The 27257-nt window shown below is 34.2% G+C and overlaps 1 protein-coding gene across 2 annotated transcripts in view; it reads left to right on the top strand.

Moving 5' to 3' along the window:
• LOC150106226 (gamma-tubulin complex component 6-like) overlaps positions 1-27257 on the top strand; it is a 909633-nt gene that overhangs the window by 509732 nt on the left and 372644 nt on the right. For both annotated transcript variants that reach the window (XM_090392253.1, XM_090392252.1), the window contains one exon: positions 7143-7374. In XM_090392253.1, coding sequence (XP_090248379.1) covers positions 7143-7374 — 232 coding nt within the window. The remainder of the gene's footprint in view (positions 1-7142; positions 7375-27257) is intronic.

Raw genomic sequence — 27257 nt, 5'->3', positions numbered from 1 at the left:
CTTGCAATAGACAGTGAATGATAAACTGCATAAGGGAAGCTGTAACAAGTATATTCAGAAATGGAAGTGAGTTTTAGGGAGCTTTGGTTTTCAACTTCAGTAGTAAATTGTATGTATTCAATTTACTTTCTTGATTAAATTTCAGGTGGTTTTGAAAGGTGTTTAAAGGTGTGTGGCCAGATAACAAAAACATCTGGTATGGATCTCAGACATTAATTATCAGTCATGTCAAAGTTTATTGGAGAAACATGCCTGGAGATAATAATTACTAACTAAATTTATTTAACTAATAAATTACTGTGCCAATATTTTGCCTTGGTTACCAAAGCATCTTCATTAATATAGGGAATAAAATTAAGCACATGCATGTGGGCTACCTGACTAATAGGCAGGTAAAAACACACAGATATAAATAGCAGGATTCTACTGCTATGGCTGGTGCCCTCTATGAGTGTGGTGATGGAAACTTACTGAAGGTTTCAAAATAACAGTAACCAGTTTCAAACAGCCATCAGGCCAGTGAAACCTTATCAAAATGGACCAATAGAAGGTGAATGTATGGTCGCTTGGGCAAGCTATTATGTTTTCTATAAGGTGTACAGAAAACATGCCCTACGTTAGGGCAGAACTTAAATGCTGGTGAGTGCTATCCCATAAGCTCTCTAGTCAAATTTCATACGAAACTTTCATAGTTTCTGTATTCAGCTTTGAAATAATGCTGGATTTAATATCCACTTGAATAATATAATTTTGCATTGCTGAAATGAAGCCTTTTGGCTCTTTATTTTAGTAAACAGTGTCCCATATTTTAGGTAAAATAAAACATCTGAATTTGTTCAGATAGTGAATTCTGTAATGTTGTTGCAGATTGTAGAAATAATGTCTACAATTTTTATCTGTTCTTGTATAAAAATTGTAGGTGAAAAAATGTTTTTTCTATTGGATCCGATGATTCATATTCAGTGCATTTTTTTTTTAGTTTATTTTTAAATTCCATATGGATATTGACGGTTCTTGCTGTTTGTTCAAAATGGGAATGCTTGCAGGAGTATGGGATGCCCTTTCCCCCCTTCCCCATGATGGTCTAGATCAGTGGTTCCCAATCTTTCTCCACTTGTGTACTCCTTTTTAAAATAGCTGCTTTTAAATACTGACACTTTTGTTCAGTGCCTATCTTAATGTAAAATTGTTTGCTTGACTTGTTTTTCTGCCATTACTGATTATTTTTTATGTACCCCTGAATGGCCCAGCATGTACCCTCGGGGTTACGCGTACCACCGGTTGGGAACTGATGGCCTAGATGATGAAGATCTTTTCATGAGTGGAGAAGGGTACTTAATTTCTGGTATAACTTGAAGACAGTTCATATGTCATAGTTTTTTTTTTTAAATTCATGAGATTTTTTTCTGAGTTGTCCCAACTGTAATGAATAGCAATTGACTTTTTTTGTGTTCTGGGTTTTGGGGGAATATATTTTTTGAAGGGGAAAGCCATTGGCTAAAAACAGTGTTGTGGATGTGATTGCTTTTTGTGGATAGACTGGTAGGGTCTAAGCAAATGGTTTTAGCTCAAATAGCTAAGGTTTTGATAACAGCATATTGCTGGGAGGAGTGGTGATGTGATAGTTGATGTATATACTTTCAAATGCAGATAGGTTTTCTGTAGACAAAAATGGATAAGAATCTGTTGAATAGTCAGATTAGCAAAGTGCCAAGGAAGTGTGCAGTAATTATTGTTTTCCTTTTCTATGGTGAAATTGTTCCTTGGAGGTTGGCTATTGGGGTGTGTTATAAACATTTCCAATGTATCCAAATCCTGTGGCCAAATGGAGAAATGCATTGTCCTTATAGCATAACCATATTGTCGGTTTGTGAGGTACCAAATTTATGGGCGTGTTTTCAAAACAATGCATATATAAAGATTTTTTGGGGGGGGGGGAGCCAATGATTGGACCTTCGATCTAACTGCAGAATTTTCCTTGCCACTTAAAATAGATTCAGTTTATAGTAAAACTGAATAAGGCTACTAATTGGGGGGGGAGAGTGTCTGAATTAGTTCTGAGGTTTCTTTTAAAGGTACATTCATGAATAGGTGGACTATTTCAAAACTGATCATGATGTCAGTGTAAGATTTGAAGTGCACCGAGTTTTTAATGTGGGAGGTAGTGTGGCCTGTAATGAGAGAGAGTCCTTGTATTAAGTGTTTGGTCACTTTATATATAGGGAAACCAAAACTGTTCACTATGAGTCTCAAGGTTATGTTTTTGTATTTTTGGTAGTCTATAAATGTGGGGATCCCTGAGTTTATAAAGTTTAGTTTTTTGAATTGTTTCAGGAAGTAAAGCTATAACTTGGTCTAATAATTTTTGGAGTGCTTTTTTGTGTTTGTGTATGATCAGCATCAGTTAAGCAGGAAGTAGATTGATCTTTGAGTAAAATTGACATTTTTCGATCATGCTCAAAATGATTGTATACCACAGCATTATCCTTATCCTCACTGTTGACAATGATATCCTGGTAATGGTGTAGCTTTTTCATTGTGGTAATCTATGTCATGATATAGATTCCTTTTCAGAGGCTTTGCTAGTTTTTGAATATTGACTGCATGTAGCAGAATATTATTGGCAGTATAGGAGGGGTGGCTTTAGAAGATGCCCCCCCCTCTAGTTTTGCTATTATTTATTTGGCCAATTCTGAGGGCACTTATAGCTTCTTTCTTGAATCGAATGGATGATAGGTTAATCACAATCTGTTCACAAATGAGAATTCTTTATTTTATTGGTGAGATAGTTGAATTTTTGTATTTTGCATGCCTTCACTTTTTAAAATTCTTTTTAGTCTGAAGCTTTGGAGACATTTGAAAGAAGTCACAAGCTTGGTTTTCAGCATGTAGCACAGCTCCTGTAATGCTTGTCAACACCACATGTAATGACATGGTTATTACATGTGTTGATTTGCTTCCTCAAAAGAGTGAAGCTTGTACAATGGTAGATATTGAGTTGCTTTTGAAGAGTCACACTTGGACTTGATTTTAATGCAAGTTGGGATAAGGGCTGAGTCATGACAAATGAGGTATGCAAGTTGAGTCATTAATCTGACCAATGCACCATGCTATTTGCTTCCGTGTTATCCCTAATCTGATATGTATCCTTGGGTGTTGATTAACACTTGTGTTGTAGTTTAATGTACAACTAGGTTGCACATTAAACTAGACGCTCCACTAGATTCTGTTCTCTCGCCCTCCATCTTACTTCTGTATATTAACTTCCTGCTGTCATTGTTCACAAGTCCAATAAACAATTTCACTGATGGCAGGACACTTTACTCCTCCTCATTTGACAAAGATTGCACTACACAAATCACCATACAGTGCATCAACCTCCAGTACCCTTAATAGATAATATTGTCAATTTTAGTGCTATCAAACACAGCTTTGCATTTTTTTTCCACACACAAAAAAATTCCATGAGTATTACATTGTCAGTACTCAAATCTCTTGACAAGATGAAATTTCTTTTCTAAGAATTACCTAACATCATCTCCCCCCCAAATGCTGCAAGCTGATTTTTAAGTCTATGAGTCACCTGTCTTATAATTCTGCATAACACATAACTTCCATTCTGTTTTGATACATTCCCATGCCTATTCATCCTCCAAGTCAAGACTTCATGGTCATTCTCACCAACAGGGGACAAGTATGTCATCTCAAACATAATCAGATCCTCTGAATCCTCATGTTCCCTCTACTACGTGCTGCCTAAGATAGTTGTCCCTCCATAAATTCAATTCCCTTATCATTTACGTTAAAGTGAAAGTACGTCCCTCACTTTGCACATGCTAAGCTAATTTGCCTAAACATTTCCTGCTCATCACCATCTATATTCCCTTGTCTGTACCAACATCCAACTAAATATCTTGTCCTATAGACATCCATCTCATACCATATACTCTCAAAGCTATTAGTGTTATTCCCACTGAGATTCTCTGCCCAGAGAGCACACAATTCAACTCTTATCATGAATAATACTCCACCACTACATTTACCTTCCCAATCCTGTAGAAAGATGTTATACCCTTTGATTTCTATCCCTGTTAGAACATCCTCCTTAGTTAACAAAGTTTCACTGATGCTATCAACTTTTGGCAAGACTCGGTCAATCAATGCCACAAACTAATTCCCTTTATTCTTAATGCTCCTAGCATTTGTATACAGAAAAATCAGTGTGTTGCCAGCCTTCTTATAGCGCTATTACTCATACTCCACCTGGCTCTGTAATATAGTGTACGCCCCTCATTTCTCAAGCCACTATCCTTATTTAAAAATATTTAGAGGTATGCCATCCCTGCAACATTCCACCTGTGGAATGTTGCAGGGATGGTTTGTCTCTAAATTTTTTTTTAGTATCTAAATAAAGAAATTGTCTAAAGGAGAAAAGGCAGAAATTCATTTCATTACCATTGAGTTGAATAATTTTACACTCCATATAAACATAAACACCACAAACAATGAAGTTGAATTATTCAGAATTGTTGAGGAGGAAGATTTATTAAGATCACAAATTCCTTTTAGTGTGCATTACTAAACAGGGAAGTAATATCAATAATAATCATAATCTGAAATCCTTAATTTGAATACTACAACTTTCTCTTTTAAAGAATTGGCAAATTAGTTGCCAATTAAGGTTTAGAACTTTGTTTTTCTTTCTATATGAAAAACTTTGTTTTTTCGTATTAGCTAAAAAAACTCAACCTGCAGTAACTCATCCTCCCCTCCCACAACAGTTGTTCGGTTGTCATTGTTACATAACAATTGATAACTTTTAGAACATTTTTCTTTCTACTTGAAAACCTTCATAAATATCCACTTTCGCGTTCCAAAAATCTCCTCATTTCTCTCACAACAACATTACAGGGTTCTTTTCACTCCATGGATGCAAGACACTCATAGTTTTCATTTCATTCAGGAAGCAATAAAGGTGAGCTTCCATTACGTGTTATAATTATGGTGCTTTACTTGAAAACCATAAATCTCATGTACTATAAATCTAGTGTCTGAGAAAATATCCAAATTTTTCACATCATATATGCATTTGAATTAAATTGCAGTTAATCATTTCCAATAAATAAATTGAAAATCAATGCATTCATTTAGTTCAATATTAAACTTACACATATATACACAATCATGACATACATAATATTCTATTCTTTTTAAAAAAATTAATTGTACTTTTCTTACAATATAATTTCATCAATAAAATAAATAAACCAATAATTATAAACAAAAATTAAAATTGACACAAACTAATTAAGCCCTGAAAGACATCTATATATGTTATTCTTTGAACATCTTTATTCCTTAAATAGGTGCGCTCTTGTAATATGGTATTGTCCTAACCTTTTTATTGCAGCACACAACATGAATTAGCTTAGTATAATTAAATGCATCAAAAATTTATATAACATATAAAATAACATATAATTCTGTTATTTAAAAAAATATTATCTTGCAAAGACAAATTGAAGACTGGATCATGTGACTGAGTGCATTGAGAAAAGTGAGTCTGGCATCACAGTGGCTTCCAGTGCTATCTACTTTCTTGATTTTGTGAATTTTATTATTTGTCTTTATGTTAAATTATTATTCATGGATAATTTATATAAATTGATCCTTCATTACGAACTATAAATCTAAGAAAATACAGGAGCTGTGTTGTGTCGTGCCATGCATTTTAAACCCACCTTAAAGGAAAGATTGTTTCTGTATAATTATGTGTAATGTATAATGAGAATTAAAGATTGTATTACTTGGTTTTATCAACATAATATATATATATATATATATATATATATATATATATATTTTTTTTTTAACATAACATCACCTACAACAATATTTATATAAAGTAGACTTGATATCTTTGGCAAGTAAACTTTTCTTCTGTCCAGTAGATGTAAGTTGTATTTCTGGGAACCCTGCTTATGTATACTTAATTACAGGTTAAGAATCAATCCAGTTTGTTAACTAAATATGTAATTAATTGCTGATTCGTGTTCAAGATTAATTTTAATACTCCTCTCTAATCTCCCAAGTTTTCTGATACAAGAAAATTATGAAAAAGATTCCCAGACTCCTGAGTTCCAACATACTTTTGTCACTATTCAGATCTTCATTAAGTAGGGTGATGACAATCTGGCAAGTAAACTTTTCTTCTATCCAATAGATGTATTTCTGGGAACCCTGCTTATGTATACTTAATTATGGGTTAAGAATCAATCCAGTCTGTTAACTAAATATCTAATTAATTGCTGATTCCTGTTCAAGATTAATTTTAATGCTCCTCTCTAATCTGCCAAGTTTTCTGATACAAGAAAATTATGAAAAAGATACCCAGACTCCTGAGTTCCAACATACTTTTGTTCACTATTCAGATCTTCATTAAGTAGGGTGATGACAATCTGCTGTTTACTCAGAATTGTATGTTAACTAATACCACATTGGCTTTGATTCACCTATTGGGTAAGGGCATAAACATTATCCCTCATCTCCTGCTTCTGTCACTTTGTAGCTAGATGGTTTCAGTGAACTGACTTGATAGGCTGCATGGTGTGAGGCTGTATTAAATTCTATGAGCCTGACTGAATAAGCCATACAAAGATAATACTGTGATAATATTCGATCATTACTTGCATGAAAGTGTAGTCAGAGTTACATAGACCAATCAGATTATTCTGAGATTTAGCACATGCAATTTTCAAAAGTTGAGAGTGACTTAAATTTGTTCCATTGTTTTATAAAGGCTAACAGAAATTAAGTAATTTAGCTGTGCCTGTGCATTTATATTTTTCATTACTTACTGATTTTCCTTAAAGGCCTTAAAGAAATTATCCATTCATGCACATGGTTATAATTAAATAATAACATTACTTAATACTACCACTACCAGTTGCTTTTACATGTTTGAGATTTATTCTGTTGAAAGCATTGGTTCTATAATGGTATTATGCAAGCTTTTGTTTAAATTCATTTTCCTATAATATTTAAATATTTTTTATGTTCATAAAAAATAAATTCTTTTTTTTTTATAAAACTGTTGTTAATTTTTTTTTTGTTTAATCTTTTTTTTTATTTATTTTTTTAAGCACTATTTGTGTTGTGGCAAACGGAAACATCCTCCCTTAGTGTTAAGTTTCTCAGATGATGTGGTGGCATCTATAAAAGAAGAAAGCAAAAATTACATGGAAACTATGGCTGAATTAGCAGTTATAGAGAAAAAATCGATGGAAGATAGAAAAATTCAAAATTTAGAAAAGTGTCACACGTCATATATTCAAGATATCTTAGACAGAAAAGAAGTTTTAGCAAAAATGCAAAGTAAGTACAATGCTTTTGAATTCCTTAACTGAATTTTGTGCACAAATGATATTGTTCTTCTTTTTGCATTGAATGTATGTACAGTAATAATTTCTAAAATCTTCTCAATAAATAGTTTACATTGTTGAATTATAGCTCTCCCTAAAAATCACATCAGTTATAAGATGCCATTGTTCTGTAAATACTTTCAGTTCATTAGATTGGTTTTGATAAAGATCAAATTTATTTGCAATAAAATTTGATATTATTAATGTATTGAAAAAGTATTTGATCTCATAAAAACAGGCCATCATAGAATCACAGGTATAATAACGTATTGAAGAAATGCACATAAAAATTGTAAAGTAAACAGAAGTAACGTAGATGCAAAGTAAATAGAAACATAAAATCATGCAGCCTCTGTGATTGAACTGCATAACAACAGTGAAAAAAAATTGTTGATTAGAAAAATAAGACAAGGGAATACAATACAATATTACCAAAACTATTTACTTTGCATCTGCCTTACTCTGGAGAAAGTATTTTATGAATTGAATTCCTGGAAAAACATAGGACTTAAAATTATTGAAAATATTTTGACTTATCTCTTTTTTTCTCATGATATAGTTCTTTTGGCAGAAGATCTAGAAATAAAATTAAGAAAAGTAACTTAAGCATCTAGTAAAATTGAGTTGAAGATAAATTTAAACCAATCAAAAAGTAATGATGAATGACAAATTGAATGTCAATACACACACACACACACACACACACATATATATATACATTCGTACGAACAAGCAAATGAACAGAAAACAGATTCATATGTTTTCTGGGAAAAGAAAAGGAAAAGTTTATCTTTCTGAAAAGAAAGATAAACTAGATTAGATTGCTTTTGGGAATATAAATGATATCTTCATAGGTAATATTCCAGTTCATTTGTAGAGGAATACTTTCAATCACTATGCCTTACAAACATTGGTTGGAAGATTTCCTCTCATTATACAAGACAGTAATTTACCAGAAGATATAGTTTATTTATTCAAAGAGAGATGAATGGAAGGAATATGTTTAGCATGACAAATAGAACAGTATTCTCCTTTGATAAGATAAAGAACAAGTGTACATGACATCAAATGTATCATGCATTCCAAATGGAGATGGGCTGGACACATTGTAAGATATAAGGATGCAAGATAGCCTGAATTATTAACAGAATTTAGATCTGTAGATGACATTAGATAAAGTGTTTGACCAAAGAAAGAGATGGCAAGATCAAGTTGTTAAGGTTGCTGGATGAGGAAAGCTGAAAAGAGAAAGGAATGAAGAAAATTTGGACAAACTGTCATCCAGCAGTAGACTGACCTGGGGGAGAGAAAAATACTTACATAAGGCTATTATCTGTAAGTATGTAGAAAGTTAGGTAATTGGTTGTGATGCTCATTATTTTTTAATGAAATTAACTCACAATGCTATAATAAATTTAATTTGTTAAGACAGCTGATGAAATCTGTTAATATTTTGCCTGATTCAAATAAGCATCTTCTTAGTAAGTTTCCTCCAGGACTAGAGATAAAAATGGCATGGATGACTGATTGAATATGGTCTTAAAATTAGTTCATTTTTACATCAAATACATAAAAACCAAAACCCTTAATGAAGTCACTAAAACTACAAATTTATCTCTAATTTTGCTGTGCTGCATTAATACATTAAAGATGCCAAGAAATTTTATTCTTGGTTTAATCCTTTATCCAAGTGCAAGCAAACAAAGTTTGTGCCTGAAGTAACTTTGGGACTGGGCAACTCGTTTTTAGAGGCTAATGACTTCACATCACTTGCCTTAGTACAACATTAATGTTTATGGGTGTATGCATGCTCTCATTACCCAGATGCATTAGATACATAAATTAAAGGTGCCAAGAAATTATATTCATGGTTTAATCCTTTTTCCAAGTGTAAACAAGCAAAGTTTGGGCGTGAAGTATCTTCATGAATATGCTACTTGTATATAGAGGCCAGTGACTTCACAACAATTGCCATAGTATCCCATAATGCAATGCACACATCTTTACAGATGCGTATAATTTTGATACATTATAGAAAGGACCACCCAGACTGGTTTTGACCTTTATTGATGCATATTAGCACGAATACCTCTCTAAAAACTCTGAGTGATCTACAAGATAACTAAATCTCAATTGAGTGATCCCAAAGGATCACCACCAAACTCATCACTCCCAGCCTGGATGACTCCAAGATAGGAAGGTCAATGATGGCTCCACTCAATGACAGGCAAATACCCACCACTGTGCAGAGCCTCTCTACTTTCCAGGAAGCAGGCATCACACATAAAGACGAACATCATCAAATGTCATCAGTGGGAACCAAACCCAGAAGAGATACTAAGTCCTTATAGTCCTTATAAGGACTGGCTTAAAGGGACGAAATAAGAATGCTTTTCATCTTCCCCATTATCTGTAGAGGACTGTGTAGGGATAAGGTGTTATTGAGCTATTAAAGCTCTGATCATGGCAGGAGGGTAACAGCAATAGCTGAGCCTCAGTTAGAACTTCATTGGTTACAGCATTGCCATCCATTACCCTCCAAGGGTATTCCTTTTCAGAAATACTAAGGAAATGATGAAGAATTCATATATTTCACATATACAAGTAGTTAAAAGGTGACACACCTTATTATTAAAATGGTGTGAATTAGAGATAGATGTTGAAGGCTTTTTTGATTTGGTTACACTATAAATTAAAGATACCAAGAAATTATATTCTGGTTTAATCCTTTATCCAAGTGTTAGAAAATAATATCTGCTTTACTAAGGCAACTGATGTGAAGTCATTAGACTCTATATACAATTTACCCAGTTATGAATATACTTCATATACAAACATTGTTTCTTTACACTGGGGTAAAGCATTAAAACAAGAATATAATTTATTGGCATCCATAATTTAGGTGTAACAAAGTGAAAAAATCTTTCAACATTAAATATATTCTAAACTGCCAGCATCCAAAAGTGTACTTCTCTATGTAAAAAAAAAATCCCAATTTCCCCTCGTTGCTGCCTAATGATTGATAGTTATTTTGTGTTTGTAAGAAATACACACATTACTAGTAGATATCTATGTGAGCAGTGATTACCTAGACCAGCAATATCATCATTATCATCATCAAATTCCTGACATGTACCCTCAAGGAGTTTACAGGATATGATAGTACTACATGAAAAATTTACATCATTACTAACTTCCTATCTACAATTTTCCTTCAAATCAGTCTGTTATTACTTGTCAAGACTCCAACATTATCAGATCTTATATTTCTATCGTCTAAGGCACTTTGTACCGTATCAATCCACCTATATCTTGGTCTTCCTCTGGGTCGTTTTCCTGCCAACCTGGCAGAGAACATATGTTTTGCTAATCTTTCCTCTCCCATTCTGTTAAGTGACCATACCACCTGAGATTAGCTCTGCAAACGCATTCCTGGATGCTGACAATGTCAAGTTCTTTCCTAATATCCTCGTTTTTAATATGATATTGCCATTGATGCCATCTGTTTACGCTTCTAATCTTTCTCAGGACTTTCATATCTGTGGTCTCTAGTCTTTGGTCAAGTGTTTTACTTCTGACCCAGCTCTCAGATCCATAAGTTAAAACTGGTTTGAACACTGTCTTGTATACAGTTAATTTAGTGTTCTGACTAATTTCTCTGTTATTCCATATGAATTTATTCAATTGACGTCCTATCATACCAGCTTTGTTGATTCTGTTGTCTATTTCCATATTTAATTTACCATCTTCACTAAAAATTGTGCCTAAGTATCTGGAATGTTTTCTTGTTCCACTGGTTCGAAGTTCACAACACAGTTACATTTTCAACAATTGTACCTATTTTCATTGTCTTTGTCTTTTTAATGCTGACTTTCATATCATATCTATTACAACAGTTATTCAATTTAGTCAAGGAATCTTGCAGACTTGTAGCTGATTTATTTAGAAGTATAACATTGTCCGCATAAAGCAAAGAGCTAGCATTAACATGTTTAATACCACTTTAATACAACTGACATTAACATTTCCAATTTTGATATCAGGTTTAATTCCACTTTTCTTCATAATGTGATTCATATAGATAATGAATAACAGAGGGGATAATGTTACTTCCTTGTCTCACACCAGATTTAACATTAAACCATCTTCCTGTACTTTCTTCAATCCTAACTGCTGACTTACAACTCAAATAAAGACTAAGCATTGCTTGATATAATGCCCCATTGACACCACATAACTCTAGCGTATTGAATAGTTTCTCTCTTGGCACCTTGTCATATGCCTTTTTCACATCCACAAAACTTAAATACAGATCTTTGTTATATTCCCATGATTTCTCAACTATTTGTCGTAAAGTGAAGATCTGATCCAGACAGTCTCTATTTGGCCTGAATCCTGCGTGTTCTTCACCAAGTTTTCCTTCCACAATTCTTCTCAACTGTTTCTCAAGTATACTTGCATAGATCTTATCAGGAATAAAATCTCACTCCGTAGAGAAATAAAATACCTCTGTAATTCTCACATTCAGTTTTATTTCCCTTTTTATATATGGGTACTATTAGAGCTCTACTCCAATAATCGGGAATTCGTCCCTCTCTCCAGGCTTTCTGAACTATGCAGTGCAGCCACTGTAAGACTTTTATACCACCATACTTCAGCATTTCTGGTCGAATATCATCTACTCCTGCTGCCTTTCCACATTTCAAGCCTTTGATGGCTTTTTCTATTTCAAGTATGGATATGTATTCCTGACTGTATGCCTGTTGAGTGTTTTTTACAACTGTGCTATCACTGCTTGTTTCATTTAGCAATTTTTCGAAGTAATTACTCCATACTTCAAGGATATCTTTTTCTCCTGTTTTCATGTCACCTTTATCATCTCTGACTCCTCTTACAGCACTCTTTCCTCCATTTTTAAATTTCTTCAAAAACCTTTTACAGCACTCTTTCCTCCATTTCTAAACTTCTACAACAACCTCCAGAATATCTTACCACTTCTTGATATTTATTTTCTATGTTCTTCTCAAAGTCCTCCCATGACTTTTGTATAGCTAGTTTTACACAGTCTTTCGCTTTCTTACATTTGTCTCTGTATTCTCTAAGAGCAAAAGCTGACTTATATGCCAGGGACGTTTGATGTGCTTTCTTCTTTTCCTTCACTGCCTCTATAACTTCCCGTGTCCACCATGGAGTTCTGATTTTTCTATCCTTGCAAACAACCTCACCACATGCCTCTCTGGCTGAATCAATCAGGGTTTTCTTCAAGGCTTGCCACTGAATCTCCAAGGTTTGGTTCCTGTTCTCAAACTCTTTCATTTTTTGTTCAATAATCTTTGTGTATTTTAGTCTATAGTTCACATCTGAGAGCTGCTCAACTTTTATTCGCTTTAAAACTTTCTTACGTGTTATTCTTTTCAATATGAAATTCAATTTTATCTTGCTCAAGACTAAATAGTGATTGCTTCCAATTTCAAATCCTCTATACACTCTGGTGTCCTGCACCAGGGATAAAACATCACTATCAACAATAACATAGTCGATTTGACTTTTCTTATTTCTTGCATCTTCTCTCCATATGAATTTGTGCACATTTTTATGTTGGAACATGGTGTTAGTAATAACCAATCCATGTCCTGAACAGAAATCCAACAGGTATTTGCCATTATTATTAGCTTTGCTCTTTTCTCCAAATTTTCCTAAAATATTTTTGTATGTCTGACAATCATTTCCTACTCTGCTATTTAGATCCCCTACAAGGACCAACTTTCTTTTTTCATTGTGTCATTTGCTTTTTCTAAAGCATCAAAAAAGTCCTCCACTACTACCTTAGTAGAACCTTCTATGGGACCATAGGCAAAAATTAAGTCTGATTGTCCAATTCCCCATTCTGATATTTGTCCACATCACTCCGCTTGATATCTCCTGTCATTCAAGAAGATTAGCCTTGTATTTTGTGTTAAATACTATGGCTACTCCTTCTTTTCCTTGATTGTCATTTCCTGAATATAACAGTTTGTATTTATTGCACAGAAAGTTCTCACCATTTTTTGTCTTTTTTGTTTTTTCACCTCCCCTATAATGTCGATCTGGTACTTATCTAATTCTTCAGCTAGCTCCATTTCTTTGCCATTCAGGCTTCTTATTTTGATAGTACCGATCTTTAACTCTGGTGATGTTGAGTTGGTGTGTGCTTTCAGATTTGTTCCAGTACCTGACTTTTCGCTGTTCGCCCTGGTTCCCTGGTGAAAACAACGGGGACTTGTTTAACCGGGCGATGCCCCAGCTGGCCTGAAATTTTCTCATGTTGTACCATCATTTTCTATATTGATTTAACCAATAAGAATATAATTTGGTCGGCTAAATCCCAAACTGCCAGCCCATTCTCATTCGTTCGGTATCCAGGTAGATACCCAACAGGGTGCACCACGAGAAGGAGAGGATTAGACATTGGGTCAGAAGCCCTGGTCGGTTCTCCGCATTCCTTTAAAGGCAATGTGGAGGTCTTCTCCCAGTTATACAGCTTTGATCCTTATTTTTAAAACTTTAATACAAAGTGCCAAGTATGGCAGTATACAGTAATTTTTTGCTGACTTTACATTCATACATTTTTAGCTAATGGTTATAATTCCCAAGCAACCAATATATATTATGCTTCCCCAACATAGAAGAATATAATAAAACCCATTCCTATCGTTTATAACTGGAGTACTCAGGAAAGATATCAGCATCAAATTCCTGACATGTACCCTCAAGGGGTGCACAGGATGTGATAGTACTACATGAAAAATTTACATCATTACTAACTTCCTATCTACAATTTTCCTCCAAATCAATCTGTTACCTGTCAAGACTCTAACAATATCAGATCTTATATTTCTATCTTCTAAGGCACATTATATCGTATCAATCCACCTATATCTTGGTCTTCCTGTGGGTTTTTTCTGCCAACCTGGCAGAGAACACCTGTTTTGCTAATCTTTCCTCTCACATTCTGTTTAAGTGATCACCTGAGATTAGCTCTGCTAACACATTACTGGATGCTAACAATATCAAGTTATTTTCTAATATACTCATTTTTAATATGATATTGCCATGGATGCAATCTGTTCATGCCCCTAATCTTTCTCAGGACTTCCATATCTGTGTTCTCTGGTGTTTGGTCAAGTGTCTTATTCTAACCCAGCTTTCGGATCCATAAGTTAAAATTGGTTTGAACACTGTCTTGTATACAGCTAATTTAGTGTTTTCTCTAATTTCTCTCTTATTCCATATAAATATATTCAGTTGACTTCCTACCATACCAGCCTTTGTTGATTCTGTTGTCTATTTCCATATTTAATTTACTATCTTCACTAAAAATCGTGCCTAAGTAGCTGAAATGTTTTCCTTGTTCTATAGGTTCTCCATTCACAATACAGTTTGATATTTTCAATGTTTCTGCTTATTTTCATTGTTTTTGTCTTGTTATTGCTGACCTTCATACCATATCTGTTACAACAGTTATTCAATTTAGTCAGGGAATCTTGCAGACTTGTAGCATTTATTTAGAAGTATAACATCATCCACATAAAGCAAAGAGCTGATATTAACATTTCCAATTTTGATATCAGGTTTAATACCAATTTTTTTCATAATGTGATCCATATAAATAATGAATAACAGAGGGGATAATGTACATCCTTATCAGATGCAAGATTTAAAATTAAACTATCTCCCTGTGCTTCAATTCTAATTGCTGATTTACAACTCAGTTAAAGACTAAGTAAGGATTGCTTAATATAATATCCCATTGATACCTTATAACTATAGCTTTTTGAATACCTTCTCTCTTGGCACCTTGTCATATGCCTTTTCCAGATCTACAAAACTTTAATACAGATCTTTATTATATTCCCATGACTTCTCAACTATCTGTCGTAAAGTGAAAATCTGATCTTGACAGCCTCTATTTTACCTGAATCCAGCTGGTTCTTCACCGAGCTTCTCTTCCACAATCCTTCTCGACCATTTCTCAAGTATACTTGCATAAATCTTACCAGAAACACTCAGTAGAGAAATACCTCTGTAATGCTCACATTCAGTTTTATTTCTCTTTTTATATATGGATACTAAGAGAGCTCTACTCCAGGCTTCTGGAATTCGTCCCTCTGTTCGGGCTTTCTGAACTGTTCACTGCAGCAACTGGAAGACTTTTATACCTCCATACTTCAGCATTTCTGGTCGAATATCATCTACTCCTTCTTCCTTTCCACATTTCAGGCTTTTGATGGCCTTTTCTACTTCAAGTATGGATATGTATTCCTGATTGCATGCCTGGTCAGTGTTTTTTACCACTGTGTTGCCACTGCTTGTTTCATATAGCAATTTTTTGAAGTAATTACTTCAAGGATATCTTTTTCTCCACTTTTTCATCACCTCTATCATCTCTAATTCCTTTTACAGCACTCTCTCCTCCATTCTAAGCTTCTTCAACAACCTCCAGAATATCTTGTCACCTTCTTGATATTTATTCTCTATTTGCTTACTAAAGTCCTCTCATGACTTTTGTTTAGCTGGTTTTACACAGAGTTTAGCTGACTTATTTGCCAGGAACGTTTGATGTGCTTTCTTCTTTTCCTTCACTGCCTCTTTAACTTCCTGTGTCCACCATGTGTCCATGGTGGACACAGGATTTTTCTATCCTTGCAAACAACCTCACCACATGCTTTTCTGTCTGAATCAATCAGGGTTTTCTTCAAGGCTTGCCACTGAATCTCCAAGGTTTGGTTCCTGTTCTGAAACTTTTTCATTCTTTGTTCAATAATCTTTGTGTATTTTAGTCTACAGTTCATCTGAGAGCTGCTCAACTTTTATTCGTTTGAAAACTTTCTTATGTGTTATTCTTTTCAATATGAAATTCAATTTTATCCTGCTCAAGACTAAATAGTGATTGCTTCCAATTTCAAATCCTCTGTACACTCTGGTGTCCTGCACCAGGGATAAAACATCACTATCAACAATAACATAGTCTATTTGACTTTTCTTATTTCTTGCCTCTTCTCTCCATATGAATTTGTGCACATTTTTATGTTGGAACATGGTGTTAGTAATAACCAAACCATGTCCTGAGCAGAAATTTAACAGGTATTTGCCATTATTATTAGCTTTGCTCTTTTCACCAAATTTTCCCAAAACATTTTTGTATGTCTTACAATCATTTCCTACTCTGTTGTTTAGATCTTCAACAAGGACCAACTTTCTTTTTTCATTGTGTCAGTTGATTTTTCTAAAGCATCAAAAAATTCCTCCACTTCTACCTTAGTAGAACCTTTTGTTGGACCATAGTCACAAATAAGTCTCATTTTCCTGTTCCCCATTCTGATATTTGTCCACATCACTCTACTTGATATCTGCTGTCATTCAAGAAGATTAGTCTTGTATTTAATGTTGAATACTATGGCTACTCCTTCTTTTCTGTGATTGTCATTGCCTGAGTATAACATTTTGTATTTATTGCTCAGAAAGATCTCATCAGTTTTTGTCTTTTTTGTTTCAGTCACCGCTATTATGTCGATCTGGTACTTATCCAATTCCTTAACTAGCTCCATTTCTTTGCCATTCGGGTTTCTTATATTGTTGGTACTGATCTTGAACTATGGTGATATTGAGTTGAGGTGTGATTATCATTTTCTATCTTAGACCTTCAGGGAGTCAAGGACTAATCAAGGAAGGCTATACATCATCCAAACCAGCTCTCATACCTTTCCTTAAATTCATTTATACTAGATGCCCTCATCTACCTCTAAGGGCAAACTATTCCACTCACTTACTGCTCTGTGAGAGAAATATGTAACTCTTTCCCATTTCTTAACTGCAAATAAACTTAACCATATGGATACCCCCATATTCTTTCCCACCTTCCATATAACAAAGTTTCATCAGATGATATTCTATGACAACCATTCAGAAGTTTGTAGATTTCTATCACATCTCTGCTCTTTCTCCTGTTAATCATAGTCTTTAGTCCACATATTTAAAATCTTTCATCATAATCTGAATTCCATAATCTTGATATAACCTTTGTAACTCTTATTTGCATCCTTTCCACAGCTTTTTTAATCCCTTAGAACCCAAGAGTTGAAATCTGCCCACAGTAGTCCAGATGCGATCTTATCAAGATCTTATTAAAGAGACAAAATGACTTCCTTATCCTTACACATCAAGTTCACTTTAACATCCCAATTATCCTCTGAGTTGTATTTGCAATTTTTGCTATGTGACTGTGAATTCCAAATTCCCATCCACCATTCCACTAAGATCTCTAGCCTTATCAGTTTTTTGTAACACTACCTCACTAATATGCCATTGGAAATCTCATCATGCCAAAGTGTATAACTTTACACTTACTAATATTAAACTGACAGCCATTTTTGTTTGCCGAAATTTCCAGCCTATTCAAATCATTCTGTAGGTGCTGGATACAAATAGCATCCCCTGATTGTTCAGCCTATCATCACATCATCAGCAAACAATTGCACATCTCCTGTTAGACCCTTACTAATGTCATTAATGTATGGACAACACTAGCCCAAGGACTGAATCCTGGGAGGGGTACACCACTGGTAACCTTAAATCTGGCAGATTCACACCTACCGTATACCACTTTTTGCTCTTTGTTTGTTTAAAATGTAAAAGTATTAAAGCGTAAATAAATTAAACCTTCACACCACTTTTAAATGCCATATCTTCAGCTAACTTCACATTTTACTGTTTATGTTCATGTTGTGTTGTTGTAGTTCTTTTGAATTTTAAGATTGTTTTAGAAACTGACTTTCACTGGTTATACTCGTTTCTGACCATAAAAAATGGACTTTGTTTAATAGGGTGATGTCTCAGCTGGCATAAGATTTCATCATATTATACCACCATATTTGTGGATTTGCAATGCCATTAAATCTGGCATTTGAAAGTTCCAAATTGCCAACCTATTCTCATTAATTCAGAATTCATGGATACCAAAAACACACTATAAGAAGATGAGGATTGGGCATTGAATCAGAAGGAAGTTGTGGTCAATTTTGTGCATTTCTTACATGATATGTGAAAGTTTTCTTTCAGTTATCCATATCTTTTGATCCATAAGTGACCCATTCTAAATATAGTTCAAATATGTTATAGGATGTGCTGAATGGTGAAAACCCTAGGAACTATAGAAATGGTTTATTATATCAAGGTTGACTGTTGTGAATTTAGAATATTCAAGGACAGAATATTCAAATATTCATAAATTATTCCAGACTACTGTAATTACAGATGTGCAGACTTTCTTCTGTACTACAGTAATCATTTCCAATAGTGAAGAGATAAAAACCATAGTACAGAAGAAGTCTGCACATCTGTAATTACAGTAGTCTGCAATAATTTATGAAGAGGCTGTATTGCTTAAGTAGCAGATTTTAATACTGGAAGCCTCCATGCTTCTTTTATAGTTAAGAAACTCTTTTTTTAAATTCCTGGTAGTGGCTGACCAACTTAGTTTACTATATAATTGTTTTTCTTAGTTTCTGTAATGTCTATAATATTTATGTACAGCTGAGCGCAGAGAAGATGATAGTTTTAAGTACTATTGCTTTAGAAGAAAAAGAAATCTATTTGATATCTGTTGAAAGTTTTTTCACTTAGTTATACTATAAATTAAAGATGCCAAGAAATTATACTCTTGATTTCATCCTTTATACTAGTGGCCCAGTTGTCAAATGACTTCATATCAATTGCCTTAGTATCCCATAATGCAATGCATACCATATTTTCCAGTGTATATGAAGCACCCAAGAAATTTAATACAATTTTCTGGAAAAAACCTAAAAAAAACTTTTTCTGTAGGCGGAGGTCCAAAATGTCTTCCAGCTTCCCTATTCCCGTGTTCTTCCACATATTTTACAACCTGCAATTTGTAACTTGAAGTATATGAATGTCGCCTGTTTTTTTCCATCACTAAAATCTACGGGATAATATCAAACTGAACACAAAATATCTCAACATGTCAACTCAATACTGATAAACATCGTTAACCGATTACTCGGATAAGATATTATGAAACTTGAATAGGGACTCCCCGTTCTTAGCCAATGACGCGCTAGTAGTCATTATGCATTATGGGAAGGGCCACTGTCTAGACCGGTTTCAACCTTTATTGAGGTGAAAAAGTAAAGGGTTGTTCATTATAGGCCTAGAGTAGTTAGTATCGGGGTGCAAGAGAGCCTGATAGTATTAGGTGAAAGAAAGACAGATATATAGCATGAGAGAGAGAGAGAAAAGGCCTCAGCTCTTTTATATCATCATATAGCCAAAGGCTATCAGTTTTCCTTTTTCACCACTCTCATATAGATGAACAACCAAAAGACCAATTGAAACTGAAGCATAAAGATCACCGATACCTAGGTGGTTAGTCCCATCTGGGTTAACTGCCTTGAGTTGGCCTTCTCTTATTTTTCCTGGCATTGCTTTGCAGTCATCCCTGCAATTGACTATAAGACCACATTGAATTAAGAAAATGGAACTATTTAAAAAACCTCATGTATTCAATATAATATTCATGTTCATTAATTATTTTTTCTGCAGAATGGCCTGTCTGCCCAAAGTATGTTAGATTACATTCACAAAGTATCTGGTAAGCACCAGCTAATGATAGAGGTGGCAGTTTGTCTTTTGTAGATGGAGACAGATGAGAAATTTTGTTGATAGGAAAATATGTGGGAATGAGATGATACTTCTTCAACATTTTACCAATCAGTTCAGAGATGCTAGAAATCCTGAGGTCAATTATCTGCTGGATTTGATTATAGTAGTAACCATTAAATTCCATTGATGTTTTGATAGTGAGAAGTTCTTGTTCTAAGCTTCAGGGAGAGGAGCACACATTATGTGCTCTATTAACTAAAAACTTGATAACATCAATTTTTTGAGAGGTGTGATGAGCAGACTTTTGATGAATGTATCTGCCAGTAAAGGTAGGTTTTAGATAAACACTGGTTGATAAATTACCAGAGATTGTGCACATAAGAAGGATGTCTGAGAATGGTAAACTACCAGACTTTTCATTTTCCATGTGAATTGAATGCATGGATGAAGGCTATTGGTCTGTTGTAGGAAAGTGGTAAGTTCATTTTCAGAATGAGTCCAAACAGCAAAAACATCAACATAACGAAACTAATGAGAGGGTTGGGGATGGATGGATGAGAACAAGGTATCTTCCAGATGGTTCAAAAATTAGTATGCCAAAGGTGGAGATAGAGTGCTACCCATGGGCTACCCAGCTGAAATATCCTGATTCTATAACAAATTAAAAAATCTTTGCAATTTATTTATTTAGTGTATGGCTCACACATGGAAAGTTACATTACAATAATCTTTAGTATATATAAACATAATACTTAATATACATATATAACATAATAATACATAATATAGTCATAAAAGAGACAGTCAAAAATAGACTACAACTGTATGTCTAAGTTGATTATCCAATCGACTGCACTTGGTGTACTGTGGATAAGTCTGACAAGTTTTCATTGTGTACACATTGGGCACATTCTGCTGTAGTATGACTAATTGTCTGGTGGGGTGATCCACAGTCATGCCTGAGTGAGGCAATCATGCCCCATTTGTAAAGTTGGTCTGTACATCTGCCATGATTAGTGCAGAATCTGTTAAGGGTAGACCAAGTTTTCCGATGTAGGTCAAAGCCCGAAGGCTCTACGTTGGGTCCACTAATTCATAGAAGTCCCCTGTTGAAGTGTTACACCAGGGTGTGTGGGGAATGCAATTCTAGCTCACCTCCTTGTGGTGCACTCTGGATAACGTGAAAGAGCTAGAGCGACTTGGCAACGAGACTATCTTTTCAATCTCCTGGTTATTGCACACATGAACTCAAACACATGAATTAGCTCTCTTAAAGGCAAGATGACCAGAAATATTGGACCTGTTGTCTGCTCTTAAGGGCAAGATGACCAGAAATATTGGACCTGTTGTCTGAATTTGCCAAATTAACATCGAGGGTACATGTAGAGCAAAATGTGAATACCTCTTAAAGATCTTTGCAATATCAGGAGAATAATCATCATATAGTAAATTAACAGTGTCAATAATGGAATGTGGTAAAGAGAGAAACAATGTCAAAAGCTGACTAACAAATTCGACTCTTGTATTTGAATATCCTTGATTTTGTCAAGAAAATGTGTGGAATTCTTGATGAATGATCTGGATTGTCCAGTGTTGGCAGTTAATAAATGTGACCGAAATTTAGCACTTCTATAGGTGGGAGAGTCAATACAATTCACGATGGGTCTTCCTGGATAATCTTCTTTATGAAATTTTGGGAGGCCATATAAACAAGTTCTTCCAAAATGAGTGTGCGCTTGTCCAAAGTATTTTCATCCCAACTAACAGCTTCATCAAGCAGCTTATTTAATTGTTTATTTTGTGTTTTTGTAGGATTATAATTAATTTCTTGATAGGTGGAGGTATCCTGTAAAAAGCAGTCTATCTCCCTCTCATAGTCAGCCTTATCCATTACCACTACAGCTTTTCCTTTATCTGCTTTCGAAATAGATATATTGCCCTTTTGTCTCAATGGAAACAGCACATGGGCTTCAGTACTAGATAAATTATATGGAGTTAATTTGCTTTTAAAAAGTAAATTAATGTCATTTATGTTCCTTTTTTCGAATAGGAATAGTGCATCCGGTTTCACCTATATAAAGTCAAATTACAAGTACACTGAATACGATATATTCCAGGATGGGCTAGTGGAGGAAGTGGATCCTTAAAGGAGTTGAATAAGCTCTTTAAATTGGCAAGAGGTTTAAAGGTGGTATTAAAGTTGTATTTCCTTAGTTATCCTAGTACTATCCTGTTATCCAGTATATCCCTTAATTTCACATATCAGGAATTTGATAATGATGAACTGCTAACTGTAACAAACAATCTCTGCAGTCCCATTGATTTTGCATTAGTGAGAGTTGACCCTGTGTAGCAAACTCTGGGTTTAGTAACCCATATTGGGCATATGTTCTACTGGTAAAATTCGTCTGTTACGTAAAAACATTCATAAACATACAAGCAAGTTATTCTGCAATTTCTGCTAAGCTGATTCAGATTTTGTACAAAAAAGTTCTTGTACTATCCCTATACATTTTGATGTGCTGATTATATTACATAAGTAGTGCCACTGACATCCATCCAATAAAAACAGAAATATTGAGAGTGTAAAAATATTCAACCTGTATCATATATAAACATTTAAGAGCCAGAGTCCATCAGCATGATGTGATTTCATCACGTGCATGTATAAGTTTAGTACTTTTCTTTGTTGAATAATTTCTTTCTTCATGACCAGCTGCAAAAAAGGTATTTTTTTCATTTTTTTTCTCTCATCTTCTTCCTTTCCAGGCTTATATATAGGCCAAGTTGGGTAGTAATTTAGAGTTTGTTTAGGTATTCTGCTTCTATTCATTCTCAATGTTCTTTCCATTTTTCTTTATAGCAAATAACTGTTTCATAAAGGGAGTTTATAAATCACGTTTATTTCTGATTTCGCTGCTTTTCATTTAGGATGATTCAATTCTTCTTTCATCTGCTTTCTTTATTGTACATTCTTATTTGAATGTGCTTTTGTACATAATTGGGTTTAAAAATTTTATTTATAATGCCTGTTACTTTTAAAAAGTTTGATAGCTTCGATTCTATATCAGCTTCATTTTCATGACATTGTGCATCCTAAATATTTGAATGTATTTACTTGATCTATTATTTTGTTGTTTATTACTGTTTTGCTTTTTTATTGGATTATCACATTTGAAGGCCATGATTTTTGTTTTGTCTGTTGATATTTCCATACCATATGTTTTTATTAGATTATTTAGACTGCATAATGATTTTTGTAGTTCATCTTCATTGTTTCCAAGGATTATTTGGTCATCAGCAAAAAGTAGAGTAGCTAATCTGTTGTTACAGTTAACTTGAATCCTCCCTCATTAGTTACCTTCTATTCTTTTATGATTTTATCTATGTATACATTAAATAAAACCTGTGAGAGAGGGCAACCCTGATGTACTCCTCTATTTATTGGTTTCTAGCTTGATGTTAAATTATTTTACTTCACACATATTTTATTCTCTTCTTCTCTTGAACAGGATCTTCCAGTCTTCTCTATTCCTTGCTGTTCGACAAAGTTCCTTATATGTTCTGCATCCCGAGATGTTCTTTATTAATTTCAGCCAGGTAATTCTTGGTCATCCGGGTCTTCTTTTTTCAGTTGGAAAAGTATTGATTAGGACGTTAGGAAGTCTGTATGCATACAGTGTGGCCAAACCATCTCAGTTGTCGTTTTCTAATTTTTTCTATTATTGTCTTTTTATTCAATAATTCTTGTCTGACTGTGATGTTTGTTTTCTTTTCTATCCAACTTGTTCTATTTATTTTTCTTAAGCGTTTCATTTCAAATGCCAGCAGTTTTTTCTCCTCTCTTTTTTTAACAGTCTACGCTTCTGCTCCATAGATGACTGTTGGTATAATTATTGCTTCATATAATTTGATTTTGGCTTGCTTAGATATCTTGTTTGTTTTCCAGATTTTCTGTAATTTTCCCATGGTGGTCCATCCTATCGCTATTCTGTGTTTGATTGTTTTGAGTTCATCTATTGTTTCTGTTAGTGTTGATCCAAGGTATATGAAGTTGTCTACTTGTTCTAATTGTTCTCCATTTAGGGTGGCTGAGATGGTAGTTCTGTTCCTCCCTATTTTCATCACTTTTGTCTTTTGTATATTTATTGTCATGTCATATGTTTTACAGGTTTCGTTTAGCTTGTTGATCAACTTTTGTAGTTCGTTTGGGGTTCTTGCAAGAAGGACGAGATCATATGCATATTTGGTATTATTTATGTTTTAACCATTGACATTGATTCCAGGCTCATTGTCTATTGGCTTCTTTACAACTTCTTCGAGATATATGTTGAATAGGCATGGGGATAATGGGCATCCTTGCATTACTCCTTTTTGGATCTCTATGGGTTCTGTTGTGAATGTGTCCTTTTTAATTATTGCATTTGTCTTAGAGTTATATTTTATCAGAAACTGTATTATATATTTGTCTATTGCTTTTTCTAGTAAAATATTTTTCCACAAATTTTTCCACAAAACAACAATATAGTTCTTTATGGTCTTCTCAACTGAACTCTGTGCTAGTTGGTGTAATGTGAAAATTTGGTCTATTATTGAATAGTTTCCTCGGAAACCAGCCTGTTCTATGCCTATCATTTCTTCATATGTGTTTTTTAATCTATTTTGTATAATTCTTACGAATATTTTATAGGTGTGGGAGAGTAAATTGATTGGTCTGTAATTTCTGCAGTCTCTTTTTTTCTCCTTTCTTGTATATCGGGATGATCTTTCCAGTTTTCCAGTCATCTGGGATCTCTCCTGTTTGTAGTATTTTATTGAATAGGGTTGTTAAATATTCTATTGATATGCTGCCTCCATATAACCACAGTTCAGTAGCGATAGTATCAATGCCTGGTGCTTTATTGTTTTTCATCTGTTTTATTGCATATCTAACTTCTTGTAAAATTTTTGGGTTGTTAATAATTTTCTTCTATTGTTGGCATTGTAGTTTTGTTTTCTTGGTGGAAGATAGTCTTAAAATGACCAGATTTTTCTTATATATTCAATATTCCCGGTTTCAGTTCATCTTGTTGTTTATCATTGTTACTGCTTTTGCTGAGAATTCCTTTGTAATTTCTCTTACAGTATCATGGAAGACTTTTAGGTTGTTTTGTTGGTATGCTTCTTGGCATTTCTTAGCTTTTTCTTCTAACCATTTTTCTTTCGCTTTTTTGCATATATTATCAACTTTATTTTTTAGTGCTCTGTATTTTTCTCTATTCTCTTCTTGTTGGTTTACAAGTATCTTGGCTTCTCTTTTTTTTTTCTCTTGTAGCTAGGATTTCTTGGGTTCTCCACTGTTTGTTTATTTTGGGTTTGGTACCTAGAGTGTCTTTTGTAATTGATAAAATTTATAACACTGTTTCTTTTCCTTCTTCCCAGTATTTTCTGCTGTTCTGGAAGATGGAGGGTTTTAATTTCAAGCACATCTGTTCTAAAAATCGACTTCTGCTTGAGCTATCTTTTAGTTTTGATAGGTTGATGTTTTCTTCTTTTCTGATATTGTTTTTCCTGTTGAATTTTATCTTCACATTGGCTGTTAATATTTCGTGGTCAGTGTCGAAATCAAAACTTCTTAATGTTCATACATTATTTATTGATCTTTTCCATTGTTTGTTTATAATGATATAGTCTATGCAGTTCTTTATATTACCATTTGGGGATGTCCATGTATATTCATTATTAGGGCATTGATAGAACAATGTGTTTGTAATCATTTGATCGTTTGCTTTACAGAAGTGGGGTAATTGTTCTCCTCTGTTGTTAAGCTCTCTGTATCTAAATTTCCCCATCACATCTTTTTTGTCTGCTGTGAACTGTCCTATTTTAGCATTAAAATTTTCCATCACTATCATGAGTTCTCTATTTTTGGGATTATCTATTTCCTGTTGTAGTTGTTCATAGAATTCCTCTGAATGGTTACTGTCTGGTGCATATATTTGGATTATTTTAATTGTTTGACCTTTTTCTTTTGCTTGAAGTTTGGCTGTGATTATTCTAGGAGACACTGGGTTTATTTCAATTACTGAGTGTGTAAGTTTCTTTGCAATTAATAATGCAACTCCTTCTCTGTGTATGTTATCTCTTCTTCCTGAGAAGTATAGTCTTCCTTCTGGTAAATCCATGAATCCATCTCCGCACCAATGTGTCTCTGATGAACCTAAAATACTCCATTTCAGTCTTTTTAAATTTTCCTGGACTAATTGCAGTTTTTTAGGTCAGTATAGTGATCTTATGTTGATGGTGGCTACATGTTTCACGTCCTTGGCTGACCACATTGCTGATTTCTCACCTAATCTATGTGGTCTTCGAGTAGGCGCGTCGGCTGTCCTGTACGCATTAGCACTATCTCGGTTTGTAGACTTTCCCCTGCTCATGAAAGTTACTGGCATAATAATGTAGCCAGCTTGCCATGCCTCTGCTACATCTTTTGGTCCACGGCTCTTTATTCTTTATTCAGAGCAACCCATTTGGGTTTCCGCCACCCTGGGGATGCGCCTAGTAGGAGTGTGGTCTCCCCCAAGCATATTTTATTATCTTGATATATATTAATCCCCCAACTGGCCGGGGCATCTATAGCCTTCAAGCTAAATCTGAATACGATTCTGTAACACTTACTGAATAACATGGATTAGAAGTGCAATTTAGTCTCACTCTTTCATCCACCTTGGCCAGTAGGGAGGTTAAATAAGGTTCTAAAGAGTTGGTTTGGTATTTCATATTCTTCCAGGATTTCCCATAGTTTTTCTTTGATAATTTTATCAAATGCTTTGGTGTAATCTATAAAAGCTGTGTGTTTCTATGTTCGTTTCTGTGTGTTTTTCAATTAGTAATTTTAATTTTAATGAAAATGCAGAGTCTGCAAGACCTGCCTTTTCTGAATCCATTTTGTTCTTCTATTAATTTTGGGTCTACTATACGTTTATGTTTATATACTAAAATTTTTGCATATACTTTATAACAGGTACTAAGTAAGCTGATGCCACGATAATTGTCTCAGTTATATTTGTGTCCTTTTTGTAGATGGGGATAACTATTGCTTTTGTCCAATCTTGAGGGCATTTTCCTTCTTTCCAAATCATATTATACAAGTTTAGTAACCTGAGTGAGAATTCAAGTCCTGCATATTTGCTAAGT

This window comes from Typopeltis vanoorti, chromosome 5 (assembly GCF_054136105.1).
Source record: "Typopeltis vanoorti isolate ZY-2024b chromosome 5, IOZ_Tvanoo_1.0, whole genome shotgun sequence".
NCBI lineage: Eukaryota > Metazoa > Arthropoda > Arachnida > Uropygi > Thelyphonidae > Typopeltis > Typopeltis vanoorti.
The sequence above is the reverse complement of the archived record's forward strand: the minus strand, read 5'-3'. Positions and strand labels throughout refer to the sequence as shown.